The sequence below is a fragment of the Lissotriton helveticus genome, chromosome 5_1 (genome assembly GCF_964261635.1).
Source record: "Lissotriton helveticus chromosome 5_1, aLisHel1.1, whole genome shotgun sequence".
Taxonomy (NCBI): domain Eukaryota; kingdom Metazoa; phylum Chordata; class Amphibia; order Caudata; family Salamandridae; genus Lissotriton; species Lissotriton helveticus.
The window spans coordinates 349,542,210-349,560,429 of NC_136065.1; the positions used below are offsets into that span (position 1 = coordinate 349,542,210).

The 18,220-nt window shown below is 45.8% G+C and overlaps 1 protein-coding gene across 1 annotated transcript in view; it reads left to right on the plus strand.

Annotated features, from left to right (window-relative positions):
• PLCH2 (phospholipase C eta 2) overlaps positions 1–18,220 on the plus strand; it is a 631,566-nt gene that overhangs the window by 563,806 nt on the left and 49,540 nt on the right. The window contains exons 19-21 of the mRNA XM_078642469.1: positions 900–984; positions 10,596–10,742; positions 11,461–11,540. Coding sequence (XP_078498595.1) covers positions 900–984; positions 10,596–10,742; positions 11,461–11,540 — 312 coding nt within the window. The remainder of the gene's footprint in view (positions 1–899; positions 985–10,595; positions 10,743–11,460; positions 11,541–18,220) is intronic.

Sequence of the window (18,220 nt, forward strand, 5' to 3'; positions counted from 1 at the left end):
TCAGGTTTGTGTTGCTTTTTTAATGCAGACCCGAAGCACAGTGTTGGGTCGGTATTTACAATACAACGCAAATCACAATTTGTGTTGGATTGTAACCCAAGATAATGCAACACAGAACAATGCACTGCTTTGTGTTACTTTATGTTAAGGGAACGTTCCCTGGGTGCACCCATGGTTTTTAACGCAAATCCCTACGTAAAAAGAATTGTGGACTGGGATTGGCGATAAAATCTTGCGCCTCCCTGAGGCATGCTCTGCGAGAAGAAATATTTTCATTTCTCATCGTTATTTCCTCTTTGCATGTGTGCTGCATTCTACAGCACACTTAGAAAGAAAATGCCTTAAAGCATAGTATTTGTAATGGAATGGACCCCTTCCTGCTGAAAAACTATGCTGACTTCAATAAAGACACCCTTGCACAATCATGCAAGGCACATGGCAGCCAAAAGCACACCAGTACTTTACTTGCAGCCTCTGTTGCTTGATTGTGAAGTAAATCTCAGTCCCTGTACATAGTAGAACCATGTGGTGCCTCAAGTGACTGCTCATTGCCAATTTAAATTTTGTTGGTTGAATCTGATTGCCTACTTTTTGGGTTCATCGTTGGTGGCTGGGAATCCTCAAACATCCTTTTCTGGAACTCACACCCCGAATTTGACTGATTTCAGGTGTGTTACATTTCTTTAGGGACCTAGGTAAAAGCCATTGTTCCTTATTGCATTCTCTTGACTCATTTTTAAAATCTTAATATGATATCCGAGTCAAATTGTGCTTTTTGCAGAATGCAATGTATCACGATCACCCTTTAATTAATATATTCAGTTAAAGAAAATGTTAGCACACTGACTGGGAGAGGGTAAATTACTCACACCTTCCTCTTACTTGACTTTCCTTTTTAGATCATTGATCCGTTCGTAGAAGTGGAGATCATTGGATTACCTGTGGACTGCCTAAAAGAGCAAACAAGAGTCGTTGATGATAATGGTAAGAATACAAATGGTGGCGGCAGACTTCAAGTGAATAACTTAACTTTTTCTTTGCTTATAGTGTAGGTGTGTGCTTCAGTGATGAAGTCAATTCTATCTACCACCTAGGAAGTGCATCCATCTAGACTTAAAATCAGTAGTGGGATAAGGTTTGTTAATGTTGCCTTGGTGTTTGTTATTGAAGGTCGTTAGGGGCTGGCACGGCCTGCCCAGATAAGAGTGGTGAGGTGGGGCGGGGTGGGAGGGAGGACGACAGACAGCGGATAGGTGCAATTAAATAAAAATAAATAAAAAAACACTTACCTTGCAAGATAAGTGGTATTATTTTTGTTTAATTTTACCTGTCCTGTCGTCTGTCGACTTAAAACACCCCTCCCCAACCCACTTAGCTATGCACATAAAATATTGTTCTGTAATCTGCATGATACACATCTTTTGCAAAAGGCATATTAACCCTCTGCACTACCTTAGATTAGCCAAAACTGTCACAAGACAAAACTCCAATCTCTCACCAGAGGTATCTTGACACTTTTATTGTTGCCTGTAAATGACTGGATATACAAGGTACTCTGCAGGTGTGCTTTCAAAACTGCTGCACTGCTACAAAAACGGCCTCTAGTAACAAAACCAGCCCCCCTACCCTTCCAGCCTCCCTGGGAAACACCCTCTGCCTGGTACAGCCAGTCCCGCCTTTTTTTATGGGCAAAATACGTATACTATCAACATTGTGTGGCTTATCAATTGAGAAATAGGGGACAGCGACCAAGTCAACCCTTCAGCCCATGTCTAGAATCAAAGCACAATTTCATTGTATTAGTAGGGACATATTGGGACTCCTAGAACCATAAGGAAAGGGGCATACATATAACATGGCAATAGTAGCCTAGACGTCATCCTTTGTGGTCATCCTTTATAGGGAATCAGCACTTAGACTACGTGTGGCATCCACATCTCTGTTGTCACCTGTCCTAACAAGAATGATAATAGTGAACGAAGGTACCACCTTCATGTCTACCCTCATGAAACAACTCCTCAGAGTCTTAAAAATTAAACATTTAGAAACAGGTGTCTACAATTCCCAAACTATCAGTCTGGTCGAACGATTCACTCAAACTGGCAAACAGATGCCAAGAAAAGCTGAGGGGGAAAAGAGAATATTTTGCATAAATGCTCACCCTTCTAGCTCAGTAGTCTCCTCTCAGTCTTCCGTATATTTAAGCCCTTTATATTGCTATTTGCAAGGAACCCTAAAAGCCCACTGGATACTGTGTTTAAAAGATCAACCTGCACTGGAATACAGATTCCTATTTGAAAATGTTCTGCAGCTGCTGAATCATTTATAGATATTCCACGAGGAAGCAGAGCACTGAATACTATCTTCTAAAAAAGGGATGTATGACGATACGACGCGTACCGTCACAACGCGTGCTGTTACAACGCGTTATTTACAACGCAAGTCGTGACAACGACTTGCGTTGGGGGGGCGCGGATCGAGAATATTTTAATTTACTATTCTAACACCAGTCCCCGTGGACACTAGGGAAGGTGTTGGAATAGTAAATATACTATTCTTAATCCTGTAGCGCCCTCCAGCGCAAGTCGTGGTTACAACTTGCCTTGTAAAGGACGCGTCGTAACAGCACCACGTTGAAACATCCGCGGTGTAAAGGATGTTTCCCCTAAAAAAGACATAAAAGCCCCAACACAACAGAGGCACTAAACTGCACACCTTTCAGTCTGGAGAACGTGTACTTGCTCTTCTGCCCACATTGTAAAGCAGTATGTCAGCCTAAGTCTACAGGCCAAATAAAATCATAGGTCTCATAGGTGATGTGTTCTGGTGTATTCTCAAACCAGAACAGTGAAATAAAACTCAAGTCGATCATATAAATGTACTTGAAAAGAGTGCATACAACAGATTTGAGCAATGTAAGCTTGATTCGCCCTAGTCATAAATCCCTAAATCTTTAAATACAGTGATGAAGAAAGCTTGTTAGACCTTCTGAGCAGATCCACATCACTGCAGATCAGGCCAACCATCTCCACCTATTGTTTGCTTTGTCGAGGACTCTTTTCACCACATCCAAGAATTACATTATTGATTGAGCTCCACATACAAATAGCTCCTGCAGTCAAAACACAGCCAACACCACAACATATACAAGAAGCAAGAACAGTCACAGTCCAACTGAAGGTTAAAACAATGCCTTTGCTAGATATCACTGAGTATTCCAACAGCAACTGGTGTTCATCAATAGTGATGATACCGATCCCTGAGGGGTTGATCAGATTTTGCATAGACTTCCGAGAAGTGAATTGTATACCTCTCTGCAACTGGTGTTCATCAATAGTGATGATACCCATCCCTGAGGGGTTGATCAGATTTTGCATAGACTTCCGAGAAGTGAATTGTATACCTCTCTTCAACTCTTACACATTACCTAGAGTTGATGAACTCATCCAACAACTGGAAATGTGGGGTACATGAGTACCCCAAGGATATTGACAGTCCCCTTAAGAGTATCTGACCACTACAAAATAGCATTCCAAACACCTCACATAGACTGTCCGTTTCATGATCCTTCCTGTCAAAATTCACATCGTCTCAGCAATATTTCAGTCCCTGACATATAGCCTTTTGGCACAATATTGGTAAAATATTGCAAGTAAGCCTTGACATATTTACTTCATCATCTTCTATAGTGCTGGTTGGGTAGAATGCATACAACAGGGTCTCCAAACTCTGTGTGAATCAGAACCTACAGCCAACGCTAAAAAATGTATTACTGCAGCAACCTGTGTAAGATATCTGTGCTTCTCCCTAGGCAGTGGATTGATAAACCACCAGTTGTATAAACTAGATAAGGATACATCGACCAACTAAGCGGAGATAGGAGCCTTTCTTGGAGGTGTGGCTACTATGGGTGTTTCATAGTACATTCCTATGACCTAGAAGTACTGCCAATGGATGTCTATAGGAAGGATTTACCCAGTCAGGTGAATTGGATAAATGACTATTGTAATTGTAATCAGCATTTATAGAGCGCACTCTGACACTACGGGTATCCTGGTGCTTGAACACATGAGACCAGCTAAACTCTGAGTATATTGGAGGGCACAGGATCAGTAGAGCTAAAGAACCACGCCCACAACTTATGCCCTAGGAAAGAGCCAAGTCTTCAACTTCTTTCTAAACGGCAGCAGGTTTTCCATCTGCCTAAGTTTAGCTGGGAGTTTGTTCCAAGGCGAAGCTGCTGCAATGCTGAAGGCCCTTCCTCCTGATCTGACTGTTCTAAACCTTGACACTCTCACCAGTTCAGCTGAGGAGGAACGAAGGTTACACGAGGGGACATACCATTCAAATCTGCTCTGTAATGGCTTGGGCCCAAGGCCATGCAGAGACTTAAAAACTATGCATAGCGATTTGAACTGTACCCTCTGCATAACTGGGAGCCAGTGGAGCTCAGAGAGGGCCTGAGATGCCGTAGATTGACATGGTCTCATTAGAGCTAGCTTGGCTGCTATCGACTGGATTCTCTGGAGTCTCCCTATCAGATGTTTAGGAGACTCCAGCAACAATGCGTTGCAGTAATCCAGTTGACTCAGAATGATACTCCCTACTACCAATGATCTGGTCTGTGGGAGGATCCTTCAGAGCACTCTAATCAAAGCTGACACCTAAATTGCGTACTGCCTTGGCGGGAATCAGTTGAGCTGTCACCGGGAGTGACCAAAACCCAGTAGGTAGTGGGAGGGGAACCTTCCCAGGTGAGCAACACAGCATCTCGTTTTTTTCCCCATTAAATTGTAAATAGTTATTTCGTAACCATAATGTGGTATCTTGCAGACAGTCATTACATTTTTACAGCAAAAGTGAATGGTGGCCTTCTAGTGACAAAATCAATTGTGTGTCATCTGCATAATTCACAAGACTGATGTTATGTGATTTGATGACAGCAACGAGAGGCCTCATATAGATATTGAATAGAATTGGACTGATGACAGACCCCTGTGGCACAGCATGCTGGACATTCATGAACTGTGATGTCATTTACTATTTTAAAAATGCTCCTAACGCTATTAGGAGATTTCAGAATAGAGTCAGCAAAGTACTCAGCTTTTGTCATAGTTATTTCTTTCTTGTAACGAGTTATTGTTTTTCTCCAAGCATTTTTATCTGTATATATTCTTCTCCATTTCCACTCTGCCTGTTTAAATTTCTTTTTCAAAGTCTCAAATTATCATTATACCAGGGAGCAGAAAGTCTACCTCTTTTTTTATGTCTTTTAAGGGTGCTAACTGGTCAAGCCTCGTACTTTTTTGATTTAAAAAACTCAAGTAATTGTTGTCCACCTGTGTGTGACGGCATCAAAAGTCCTATTCACATAAAACTTGGACACTGGCGTTGCCTTTCCTACGAGTCCTCTCCTTTGAGATTCTTTTTTTCCTTAGGGTTAACTATTTTCAATCTCGGGCTAACAATCCCGAATTGGACAAAATGGTGGTCGGACCAGCCTACTGGCAAGACTGTCCCCATCTCTAACAGGTCTTTATTTGAAAAAATTAGGTCCAATACGTGCCTACCCCTATGCGTGGGCTCCAAGACCCACTGTGTCAGATTCACTTCTTCACATGTCTGGAGAAGACTTTTATATCCTGAATCTAAGCTCCCAATAGGCCACAAATTAAAATCTCCTAAAAATGAGTAATCTTTAATGAGTTAACGTCATATTACTGAGGACGCCTGCCAGCGCACCTTGTTGTTGAGAGCTGGCTACTCCAGGTGGTCTGTAACAGACTATGCCAGTCATTACATGTCCTTTGGGGTCCTGTAACGCAAATCCCAGTAGTTCAGAGCCACTCACCTCGTCAATGTCTACTGATATAAAATCCCATTTTTCTTTTAAAATAATTCCAACCTCTCCTCCTTTCCCAATCTGCTGGGGTTTGTGTAGTGCCTTGTAGCCCGGTGGGCAACTTAACCCAAGTTCCAGGTCTGACCCAGGGTGTTTCCATGTCTCAGTCATAAAAAGGACATCCATATTATGGGTATCTAGTAATAATTGGACATCCACGCCATGTTTATGTAGGGATCTGACATTAAGTAGGCAGCACACAAGCTTATCCTCTTTCCCTAGCTTTACTTGCGACCTGGGAGACGTAGCCCCCTCCATCCCCTCTCCTAACTCACCAATATTTCGCAGCTCCCCACTCGTATAATGATACCCCCTTTATCCTCTGTGTGAAATGCCAAAATGGGCAAAGTGCAGTGTGCAAATTTAGCAGCAACGACCTTCAGCCCCCCACTCTTGCGTTCAGCAGATACCACGTGTTACACGCTGCACGGTCGCGCCAGCGTGCGTTTTATTGCCCATGATGGAAAAAAAGACTAGAGCGCTGACCTAAAGCACAGCAGGCTCGTTCTAACAGGCGAACACCGCAGGGTCAAGAGCGCTGTTAAGAATATGTCACAATACTTTAAAAAAGATGCAATATGAAAAAACAGTTCTAAAAACAGTGCAGTATGCAAAGTACAATGTGCAAATTTAGCAGCAACCATCTTCAGCCCCCCACACTCGCGGTCGGCAGATACCACGTGTTACACACTATGCCTCGGCATTTAAAAGATTTAAATATGTCATGGTCCTAATCACTGTGCTAATCTTCACAGATGTCTCTGCTCCTTTTTCCCCCCAAATTGATGTTATGGTATTGAGTTAGGAGCTCTGCTTTTTAATGATCTGCTGAATGGCCATCACCATGTCTTCTCTATTAGTTAGAATCTTCTATTTAATCGACTTCTCTCCTCTGCTTTGGAGAATGAATGCCTGGCCATCAAGAGGACTATCAAGTCCCTGCCATACTATCTAAGTAGAAGAAGATACAAATTCTGCACCTATCATGTGTCATTGACATGGCTGACAGCTCACGAACATCGCTATCCCTGCATTTTCTAATGGTTCCTTTTCTTGCAGCCATTTTCTTTAGCCGTTTTCCACAATTCCCGTCATCTGCAGGGCAATCTAAATTTCCTCTCTTTTTAATGTGTCCCTTACCTTACCGAGCTTTCGGGCTTGAGGTGTTTTGTGTGGGACAGGTTAGATATTGGGAGCAGGGTTTTGAAATTATCTGTATGTGCAAATGGGTACTCTCATATTCAATGAGGATAAACAAATGTGGAGCGGTCTTTTGCAAGGCAACAGGTTGATTGGTGTGGCGCTGATGCCGGTTTTGGCTGCAATGAGGAGATGCAGTGTGTACTGCGTATGTGAGTGTGTGTTGCCTGGCTGAACACCAGATGTTCTGAAATAGAATACTGAGGTGGCTACTAGAGTCAGGACAGGAATGAACTATGGAGACTCTCCCAGGATGGGCGACTCATGAATGCTGGCAAACCACAAGGGGATTGGGAGGAGCAGCCAGCAACCTGAAAAGAGGAACCATCCAAAGTATGATCCTCGTCAAGACTGAGCCCTAGATAGCTTCTCTTGTGCATGAATAATTGCACAGTTGTAGGCCAATTTCCCTCCCCCTAAAACATCTCATAAAAATAGCGTAGTTCACAAACTTGTAGAAACAAATATGATCAGGTTAAATATCTTGACAGTTCTCCCTTCCATAAAAAAGATTTTGGGGAAAATGTGATTCATGACATCCAACAATTGCAGGAGAACCTCGAGTGCCTCACCCTATCGAGTGCCTCACCCTACTGCGTCCACTTCATTCAATCTTCATCATCGCCTGGTGACTGCCTTTCTGATTTCTGTATATGTGACTCTGAAAACTGATCCTTTCCGACCTCTTGTCTCCAGTGCTGTTGATCATAGTCTTTTCTTACAGATATCGGGGAAGGCGTTCAATCCCATTTATATTCTGATTAACGTATTCCTTGGCCAACAGACAACAAACAGTGGAAAGTGGCATTTTGCTCCCTATTTCCGGTGGGGGCCGGAAGATCTATCTGAGGAAGAGTATCAGTCCTAAAGGTAAAGTAAAAGACCTGGGACTGTTGCTGGATAGACGGGTCACCCTCAACCCCATCCACCACATCCTTTCCATGGAAGGGACTTTGATTTCAGCTGCACCTATTCAGAAACATCTGGAGCCTATGCACCAAGCTCTTTTGCAATTGCAACACCTGAATCATGTGGATTGCAACCTCAAAAGGACCTCTTGGAATGTACAATCCCCTTTAATGAATTTTAAAATTGCCACCTTCTTGTAGAAGAGCTTTTCCAATATTTTCCAAATCACAAATAGGTGGTGTGAAAGGCCATCACCCCTCCGGTTTCTGATTCAGAAAGGAATGCATCAATGGTTTGTGACTGCACTTGTGCTTGCAAGCAATTGAACAGTTCATCACCTGAGTTGGGCTGGTACAGGCGGGCAACTAGAGCCAAATTTCGGGGGGGGCTAATTCTTCCACCTTAGACAGAGTGGCTGTAAGAAGGGGTCAACACACAACAAAAGCCACATTTGCAAGTAAATGGTCTTTTAAAGAGCTGTTAAGTACTCTGGTAGGGCTGCAATAAGATGCTCGCCAGCCCTTGAAGCTGTCTCTGCCCGGGCTGACGAACACGACGGGGGGGGGGCTGAAGCCCCGTGAGCCCAATGGGTGTTGCACGCCAGGGCTGGTAACGTATTAGCAAAAAGGAAACTGGAAACACCTTCCAGTTCAGGAATCGTTAAGGGAGCCTTGTGGGGAGCAGTAAATGTTCCAGAGGATCCCTTGCAAGCCTCAATCCCTGCATTCACGGTTGTTACACACCAGTCAGTGTACAAATTGACCTTCCCTGGTTTGTGACTGAGCATGGTGCATCTGGTTCCAGGTCTTTCAATCCACTAAGAAGCAAACGTAAGCATAGTTGATGAAGATGTCCATTTGTAAAAGCACAAACTGCTACCCTATAAAGGAGTCTTGGAGGTACAGGCATTAATAAACTGCAAGTAGGGCAGCAAAAAGAGAAGAAGGTTACAAACAAAACAGATACATCTTATTTGAAATGCAGAAGGAGGGGAAACTTACAGAAGGAGAAACAACTGGACTGAGGACGAAGGGAAAAAGGTTGACGGTTGCAGGATTTGAGACAGAAAATAAAAGGTCCGGCTGAATTTACGAACATAATGGATGGAAGGGGCCATTAGCAACGAAGAGCTCGAAGAGCACAGCCCTGAGGGAGTTTGGTAATCCAGAAGCTTTTTGACAAAAGAGCGACCAGTGCTATAGACTATACAGAAATGAAGGGCTTTAAACAGACAGCATCATTCAATTGGTAGCCAATGGAGATCACGTGGACAAACAAATATTGACTATAGATGGGGAAGGTGTAGGTGAAGCCTGCCAGAGAATTTTGCACCAGCTGAAAGCTAGCAAGAAGGTATTTTGGAAGTATTGGCATAGAACGTGTTAAAATAATCCAATTTAGAGTAGAGAGGATCTTGGCCTGTTCCACCATCCGTGGAAAGTCATCCGAGAAGTAAACTAAAATCTTCTAATCATTCGACGAAAGAACTAGCAAGGCAGCAGGATTAATTGACTTGCATGGTGAACCCTTATAAATAGTAAAGTAGATAATGGTAGTCCTCTGCAAAGTTGACTCCAAAAGGAGGTGCTAAAAAACTGCAGCATGTGTGAACAGTGCGCCTCCATCCGGAAAAATGTTTTTCAGCCTAATGGAAATATGTGTGGCACTAGGCATGACCTGGTTACCAATCTGTTGAACTTTATTATTGTCTGTCTTGTCTATTCATTTCTTAATGGATCTTTCATTTCATTCCTCAAAGATAATATCTAAACATACATTCCCTGTAGAGGCATGTGCTTTGTTAAATAGGACCTCTTAATAGTTACTCCCAAAGTTTAAACAGGTTTAAAGAGAAATTCTTTGTTCGAGGCTCTCTTAATATCGAACTAACTGACAGCTTCAAACTTGAGATCAACTTGTCAAGTTTCGGCCAATGCTTAGAGACTTATTGACCTAGTAGTCTGGTTCCCTCATGCCTTCTTGATGGACATTGCCTCCTTTTTTCCGTCTCTCCTGTTGATGGTAACATTCCTTTCAAATGCAAACAATATGAGGAAGAGTAATGTTATCATTAGTATCTTAGGAGGGTACTTTTATGGACTTTTATGATTAGTACTAAAATGAGTGTCGGTCTGGGAGCACTGACGAAAGCTAAAAAGAGGCATGGTCGCCACCGCGATAACTATCTGGTGAGGGTGTGATTATTACCACATTTCTATCTAGTGAGGCCATTATTATTGGTAAAATGTATTGATTACATGATTATTGGTCTCTTACTGTCTGGTGGATATGCATGATTTTTACAGGTGACTATTTTCATTCCTGATCTAAAAAAGGGGTCTGTTGTCATAAAAAAAGACGAGAAAAGGGTTTATTACAGCTAAGACTACATCTGATGTTCAAATTGTGTCAAATCTAAAAAATAGATGAGGAAATCTGCTATCTGTAACTTCTGTATTTTACAAAGTGAAAAATATTGATACAGGTGTAAACATATAGAATGGAAAGTAAGGTGCATACCTATACATTTCTACAGTGCAGAACAGCGCAGGCACTTAAAAGGGCATATTGTTTCTTTTTTCAGGTTTCAACCCAATGTGGGAGGAGACGCTGGTGTTCACTGTGCATATGCCTGAGGTCACGCTGGTTCGCTTCCTGGTGTGGGATCACGATCCCATTGGTCGGGACTTTATTGGACAGAGGACTTTAGCTTTTAGCAGCATGATGCCAGGTAAAGCATAATCTATTGACAGTTCGATGCCCCCAGAGATATAGGGCAATATATGGTAATACAGGATGTCCTTTATTACAGCTGAGAACAGTGTAATGTGCAGTACAAAAGAGCTTCCAGGTGCATCCATGCATTAGTGGGATCTATAGAAACAGATTTGTGTTCACTCTTGTCCACTGCCCTCTGATTTAAAATTTTCCAGTTTCACCAGTGAAAAGTTGCCCCATCGAACCGTTCTACTGCGTCAAATGTTTTGCCTAGGGGACACATATAGTTATAGGGAAATCTGGATATTTTGCGCTAAGCAGGTGGTTTTTAAGGGCTTAAAGTATAGAGGGAGAGGCAAGAACACCCCAGTTCACCACTGGTTGTTGCTACTGAAAGGCTAATATAGTTGAGGACGGAATGTTGGATATTGGGCACCGACAGCCAGTTTCGGTGAAAGCTGGGATGACCCGGGCAGAGTCAATCCAATGTCAGGACTGTCAGGCATGTAACTGGCTACAAATAGTCCTAATGTCCAAACAGGCTACTGTGTCTCTGGTCCTGCCTCTTGTCTTTGTTCTGTGCCTTTCGCCCCAAAATCAAGCCTTTAATCCAGAGCATTGGAATTATCAGCTAGGAAGCAGAACAGGCAGCCAGCCAATTGGTATTCTTGTTATCCAGGGCGCAAATGAGACCTTTTATGATTGTCAAGCCATTATTGTCTATATTTCAGGCTACCGACACGTATACCTCGAGGGCATGGAGGAGGCATCCATCTTTGTCCACGTAGCAGTCAATGACATCAGTGGTAAGGTAGGTACACAGTATGCGCGCCGCAGAGGCTTTGCCGCACTCTCTGGGTGACATCTTTAAAGAGGAACATAGGATATTGGGTCATGTGTTAAATTATACTGTATGGTTTATCTCCTAAATTGAGAACATCAGATTTGAAGTAAAAGGTCACACTGGTCTGCCCTCTATTTCCAATGTCATTCCGTTCTAGATAACTATTATGATGTAATATTTCTTAACAAATGTGCCGAATGCTTATTGATGTTGATAATTTGTAATAAAACACAGTCTATGTGCTCCTTCTCGGCACACAGCAATCCAGTGTGTTGACCATATACGTCTTGAGGCCCTAACAGGTGATTAGCTGTGCTCTGTAAGAGCCCTGACTGATTGATTGATTGATTGATTGATTATGTATTTAATACACTGGATAGAGATGTCGTTTAAGCTAGGGAAAACCCCTTACCAAAAAAGATGAGGAGTGTCCGCAGGCCTTGTGCCCTTCTGCAACTTCTTTTTCCAGTGTCTCCTTCCTTTTTCAGTGCAGTCAGTCTCGATGGAAAAGCCAATTTCCAGACAGGGTAAAAACAAAAAAAACTGTATTCGAGGAGAAAGCTCCCTGCTCCTCAAGATGAGCGTGTGTCTGCTTTTTAGAGGCAAAGCCCCAAGTAGGGGTTGAAAAGAAGAAACAATGATGAGTGGGCAAAATCCCATGGTCCCTGGATCGGTATTTTGGCCGAAATTGTTTCAGCTAAGCCAGCAGATGCATTAGATTTAAATCTATATTTACACATGTATATTTACCTTCATTATAATAGTAGTAGTCGATAGTCTGGATGCAATATTTGTATTGTTTAATGTAAAAAAGTAAATATTGTGACATATAACTCTTTCCCAAAAATGTTGGGGGTATAGGGGCTGGAGTTTCTCCACGACAAACAAATTACAGTTGCAAAAAAAACAAAAAAAAGTACAATTACTGAGACAGTTACACCTACATGTCTGCAAACGTAGGAATTTAATTGGCAAACGTTCTCCTAACCTACCCCCAGAAACCTGGAGAAGGTTCCAGGTATACCTCTGGAAAGATTTGTGAAAGTACAAAAGTCATAAATCTGCACCAATAGGGTGGTATAATTCTCTTGTTTCAGATTTCAAACAACGATGAGGACTTGTGCAACTTGAGGTGACACAAAAGGTTAATTTTCACATGGATCTTCTGACACAATCCTTGCAAAGTTGTCCATGAATACTGTTGAAGGCTGCCATAAAAACTGCAGCTTCAAGAGAGTAAAACTCATTTGGATTGATGTAAAAACGCTGAAAAAGTTCAAAGGTATGTATTTAGGGCACTCTGAAGAAACAGTAGTACATGATGGAAGGTGTGTTCACTGACGCAGAAATATTACCGATGAATTATCCTAGCGAATTACGTTAATATGGCGCAGCACTGGGAGGAGCTTGGCGGGCATCCATGATGGCCGCGTGAGCACAGTGCTCTCCGGACCCCCGCCACTCCCGGCATGATATCCTGAACATATCCTGATTAATTACGAGGACTCTTGTAGAGTAACCTGGGCTGATCTTAATGCCGTTTTTGGATTTCGAATTGAACCAGGGGCACCGAAGTTACGTCGACTCGAACTTTCGGGGCCCGCCCCGGTGGTGCGCCCGGGTCTTGGTGAGGCTCTGTTGCCGTGTCTGAGTTGAACAACAGCGGCAGGGGGATTCGACTTGTGGGTCCCCCTCTTAACTTTGGGTTTCGATTTGCCTCAGACTACGTCTTCCGGCAGAGGTGTCTGGCCGTTGTTGGGTCCAGCGACGCGAGGTTGCTGTTGCACCTTTTGCCTGCTTCGCATCCTTCCAGACCGGTTCACACCTCGATGTGCCCTCGCTGCTGATTTTTGGCTCCGGCGCCCTGTCCTCCTGCGGCCATTTTCACCAGGTCGCGTGGGTCCCTCGGGGACGCGGTCTCCATTATGACTGGCAGAGGGGACCAAGAGAGGCGGAAGACCAAGATGCCCCTGCGCGGGGGCCCGGTCCAGTCTAACATCATGGACCGGTACACACAATCGAAGGGGTCCCCTGGAGCCGCCTTGCCTGGCCCGAGTGCAGTTGGGCACCCTATGGAGGCTTCGGCGGAGCCGTCCCTGCAGGACATCATGGGCGCCATTTCTGGCATGAGAGAAACCATTGGCCAACAGTATGAAGCTCTGGCCCACAAAATAGATACTGTGGCCATCGATGTGAACTTGATTCGGGCCGACCTATCTAAAACCAATGAGAAGGTGAAGTCATTGGATCTCAAGTCATCTAGCCTCACGGCCGACGTCTCGGAGATACAGACGGAGATTGGCAACCTCAGAAAGGTGAATGATTTCATGACTCAGCGCTTGGAGGATTTTGAAAACAGAGCACGGCGTTGCAACGTGCGTGTGGTTGGCGTTCCGGAAAATCCTGGCCCACATTCTGTTGATCTCCTGGTTGAGGACTTGATACAAAACTACCTTTCTCCATCTGGATTGAGCAAATTCTTTGCGGTGGAACGTGCCCATCGTGTTCCGGGTGGACAGGGCAAGCCGGGCGCCCCGCCGAGGCCCATTGTTGCAAAACTCTTTCATTATAGGGACCGAGACGCTATCCTGCAGGCCTCGCGAGTTAAGGGCCCGGTGGCCTTTGAGAATGCCATGGTGAACTTTTACCCGGACTTCTCACAGCTTGTGCAGAGACAACGTATGGGCTTCCGTGGAGTCAAGAAGCGTCTTCGGGACTTGGGACTGCGATACGCCATGCTTTTTCCTACCAGGCTGCGAGTTGAGTACAATGAACGGACCCTTTTCTTTGATCGGCCTGATTCGGTAAATGACTGGCTGGACTCTCCGCCGGACCGGCCTAACTGGACTGAGCCCGCTGAACACCCGGGTGGTGCCGAGGGTGGTGTAGAGAGCTGAACTTAAGGTCTATGCCCCTGTCTCCGTGCCATGTGAATTCTCCCAGGGTTCCATACTTGAGTGCCTCCATTTTCTGTGTGTTCTCTTCTCCCTTTAGCTCTGTCGGGGTGGCGGGTGGGACGGGGCCTTTCCTCCTCCGGGGTCTTTTTGTAGAACGGGGGTTTTTGGGCGACAGGCACACTGCATGTTGGGGTGGCTTTTTAGCTTACTGCAGGGGTGCAGGGTGGGGGGTGTTTTCTTGGATGTTGGGGGGTGGGTTGGTGGGGTGTTTGAGGTTCGTGTTTTGTTTTTTCAAGGCGACTCTATCTTGCTAATGGAATTTTCAATGTCATGCTCAGTGGGGGATGGTTCCTGCATTACTCTGTGGGATGGGGGGTAGCGGGTTGAGGTTTATTTCGTGGAATGTCAATGGTCTGGGGGATCGTATAAAAAGGGGGGTGGTGTTGCAATGCCTGCGACGTTTGTCTCCCGATATTGTTTTTCTGCAGGAGACCCATCTAGTGGGTAATACTTGTCGTGCAATGAATAGGTGGGGATATCGCCTTGTCGCGCACTCAGGGTTTACTACGGGTTCCAGGGGGGTGGGCATCCTGGTCCGGGCTTCCCTTCCCCTTGCGATAGATGATGTGATCCTTGATGATCGGGGGCGTTATGCCGTCCTCGTGGGACGATATGAGGGCCGGACCCTTTCTCTGTTCGCCGTCTACGTGCCCCCCGGCATGCAGACCTCTACCTTCTCCGATTTGGACCGAGTGCTGTTGGGCCTCCCTGATGGCGCTCTTTTCATGGCTGGTGACTTTAACTCTGTGTTCTCCGGTCTGAGTGATCGTTACCCCCTAGGGACACTCCTTTGGCCCAACTGTGGCTGGGTGGTTTTTTGGATACTTTTGGTTTGGTGGACTGTTGGAGACTTATGCACCCCACTCAGCTTCAATATACTTTCCATTCTGGGGCCCATGGGAGTCTGTCTAGACTGGATTACTTCCTAATGCCAGCTGCACAGTCATCGGCTGTCCGGGAGATTAGACACCTTCCCCGGGGCATCTCGGACCATTCTCCGCTCTGGCTTTGCTTTGATGTGGGGGTGGAGGCGGCGGGCCGGGTGGCTCCTATCAACCCTTGGTACCTGACCACCCCTGGGACCCGTGATCTATTGATTAAGTCCCTGGACAATTATTTTTTAGACAACGAGGGGTCCGTCTCCTCTGCGGTTTCCCTATGGGAGGCCTTTAAGACAGTGATTCGTGGGCAGGCCTTGTCTCTCATTGCTGAAACCAAAAAGGCGAGGAATCGGGAGGTGGTGGATCTTGAGATGGAAATACTTGAGATGGAGGCTGACCTGGAATCGACTGTTACTCCTGGCAAACTCCATGCCCTGGGTCTGAAACAGTTTGCCTATAAGTCTCTGGTCACAGATGCGGCTAAAATGATGTTTCGAGAGCAACAGGGTCGTTTGTATGATGTTGGGGACGAAGCGGGTAAATTGCTTGCCTGGTTGGATAAGAAGGAGAGGGCGAATCGAGTGGTGCCGGTGATTCAGACTTCGAATGGTGTGAGAGTGACGGACCCAGTTGAAATAGTGGAATGTTTTGCGGACTACTTTCGTGCGGTTTATTCCCCTGTGTCAGAAGGGATACAGGCGACTCTCGCCTCTTGCTGCGTGATATAGCTTTGCCCTGCCTCTCCGATTTGGAGCAGGTCTCTATGGAGGCCCCGTTCTCTACGGACGAAATAGCGACTGCCATTCGCTCTCTCCGTTCGGGCAAGGCTTTGGGCCCGAACGGATTGCCAATCGAGTTGTACAAATTGCGTCCCGATAAGATTGCGCCCTATCTTCTAACAATGTTTTTGGAGTCCCGTGAGCGGGGTGCTCTCCCCTATGACCAGCGCCTGGCTACGATCGTTGTAATTCCTAAAGAGGGTAAGCCCCGGGATCTTTGTTCGTCATATAGACCCATCTCCCTGTTAAATGTTGAGCCCAAGGTTCTTGCAAAGCTCTTGGCTACTCGCCTCCTGACGGTCATTAGTGACTTGATTCATCCGGACCAATCCGGCTTTATCCCGCACCGTAACACAGCTCTTAATCTGCGTCGCCTCCACGGAGCCATTGCGAGGGCGGGGCTTCTGACGGAGCCGGCCATTTTGGCCTCGTTGGACGCCTCGATGGCCTTTGATACGATAGAGTGGCCCTATCTTTGGGCAGCTCTTGAGAAGTTTGGTTTTGGCCCGGGGTTTATTGGATGGGTGAAGCTGCTATACACCAACCCCCTGGCGCAGGTTGTGGTTAATGGTCGAGTTTCTGTTCCCTTTTCCCTCGGTAGGGGGACCAGACAGGGGTGCCCCTTGTCTCCGCTACTTTTTGCTCTCGCGTTAGAGCCGCTGGCTGCGTGGCTTCGATGGGAGCCTTCTCTCAAGGGGATACGTTGGTCCCCAGATTTTGAGGACCGCGTTTCGCTTTACGCGGACGACATTCTTCTTTACCTTACTTCCCCGCGTAAATCTTTAAATGTTTTATTCGACGTTCTCACCTCGTTTGGTAAAAATTCTGGTTTGATTATCAACTGGGCTAAGTCCTGTGTATATGTTCTCTCGGGGGTTCTGCCCCCGTTGCCGAATAGATTTCCTATCCAGGTTGTTCAGTCTGGCTTTAAATATCTGGGGATTTTTATTACACTTGATTCATCGCTCCGGTTTGAACGTAATCTCCTTCCCCCGCTTCTTAGATTGAGGCTGGACGTGGCTCGCTGGCGTAAATTGCCTCTGTCTCCGCTGGGCAGAGCTGCCCTTTTCAAGATGATGTCCTTGCCGCGATTCCTTTACGCACTCCAGAATTCTTATGATGACATCCCTGCTACCTATTTTCGAGAGGTCGAGAGTCTACAAAGACAGTTGATTTGGGACGGGCGTCCACGTATCGCCCTTGCGAAGCTTACCATCGCTTGGTATGACGGGGGCATAGCACTTCCCGATATCAGGAGATATTATTGGGCCACCCAACTGTCTGCCATTAACCACTCAATGTACTCCCCGGGTCGGGATCCGGCCTTTGAAATGGATAGACTCCAACTGCCGGGAGGGGACTTTAATAGAGCGCTTTACTCCAGGTCGGCTGGGCGCCATCTTACGGGACCGACCAGGATTGCGGTTAGTGCGTGGCGAGCTGCGAATGTAAGCCTGGGATGGGAGGATCGCATGACACTGGCGACTCCGCTTTATGCATCCGAGCGTCTGGGATGTCTTTGGACGACGAAGGGTTTTGACCGCTGGGATATGATTGGAATAAGTAGAGTGGGTGACGTATGTACGAATGGAGCGGTGAAGTCCTTCGAGGCCCTTCGGAATGATTATGACTTGAGTGATAGGGAATTTTTTAGATATTTGCAGGTCCGCCATGCCCTTGCTTCTGTTCTGACTTCTGGTGCCGCCATCCCTGAGTCCTCCCCCCTAGAAGATCGTATCCTGGATGGCCACCTCCCTGATAGCACTATCTCCTTGATCTACAAGAAGCTGATTCACAATCGCGCTGACTTGCTTGTCCGACTTAGGGAGGCTTGGGTCGGCGACGGGCTGGAATTGGATGACGAGGATTGGCAGTCGGCACTATCTTCTCCGAAAGAGGTCGCCATTCCTGCCCGTCTCCGTCTGGTTCAGCTCAAGATCCTCCACCGGGTGTATGTTACTGGTCCTCGTTTGGTTGTGATGGGTTTTTCCCCGGATGGTTTATGCAAGCGTGGATGCGGGATGAGTGCT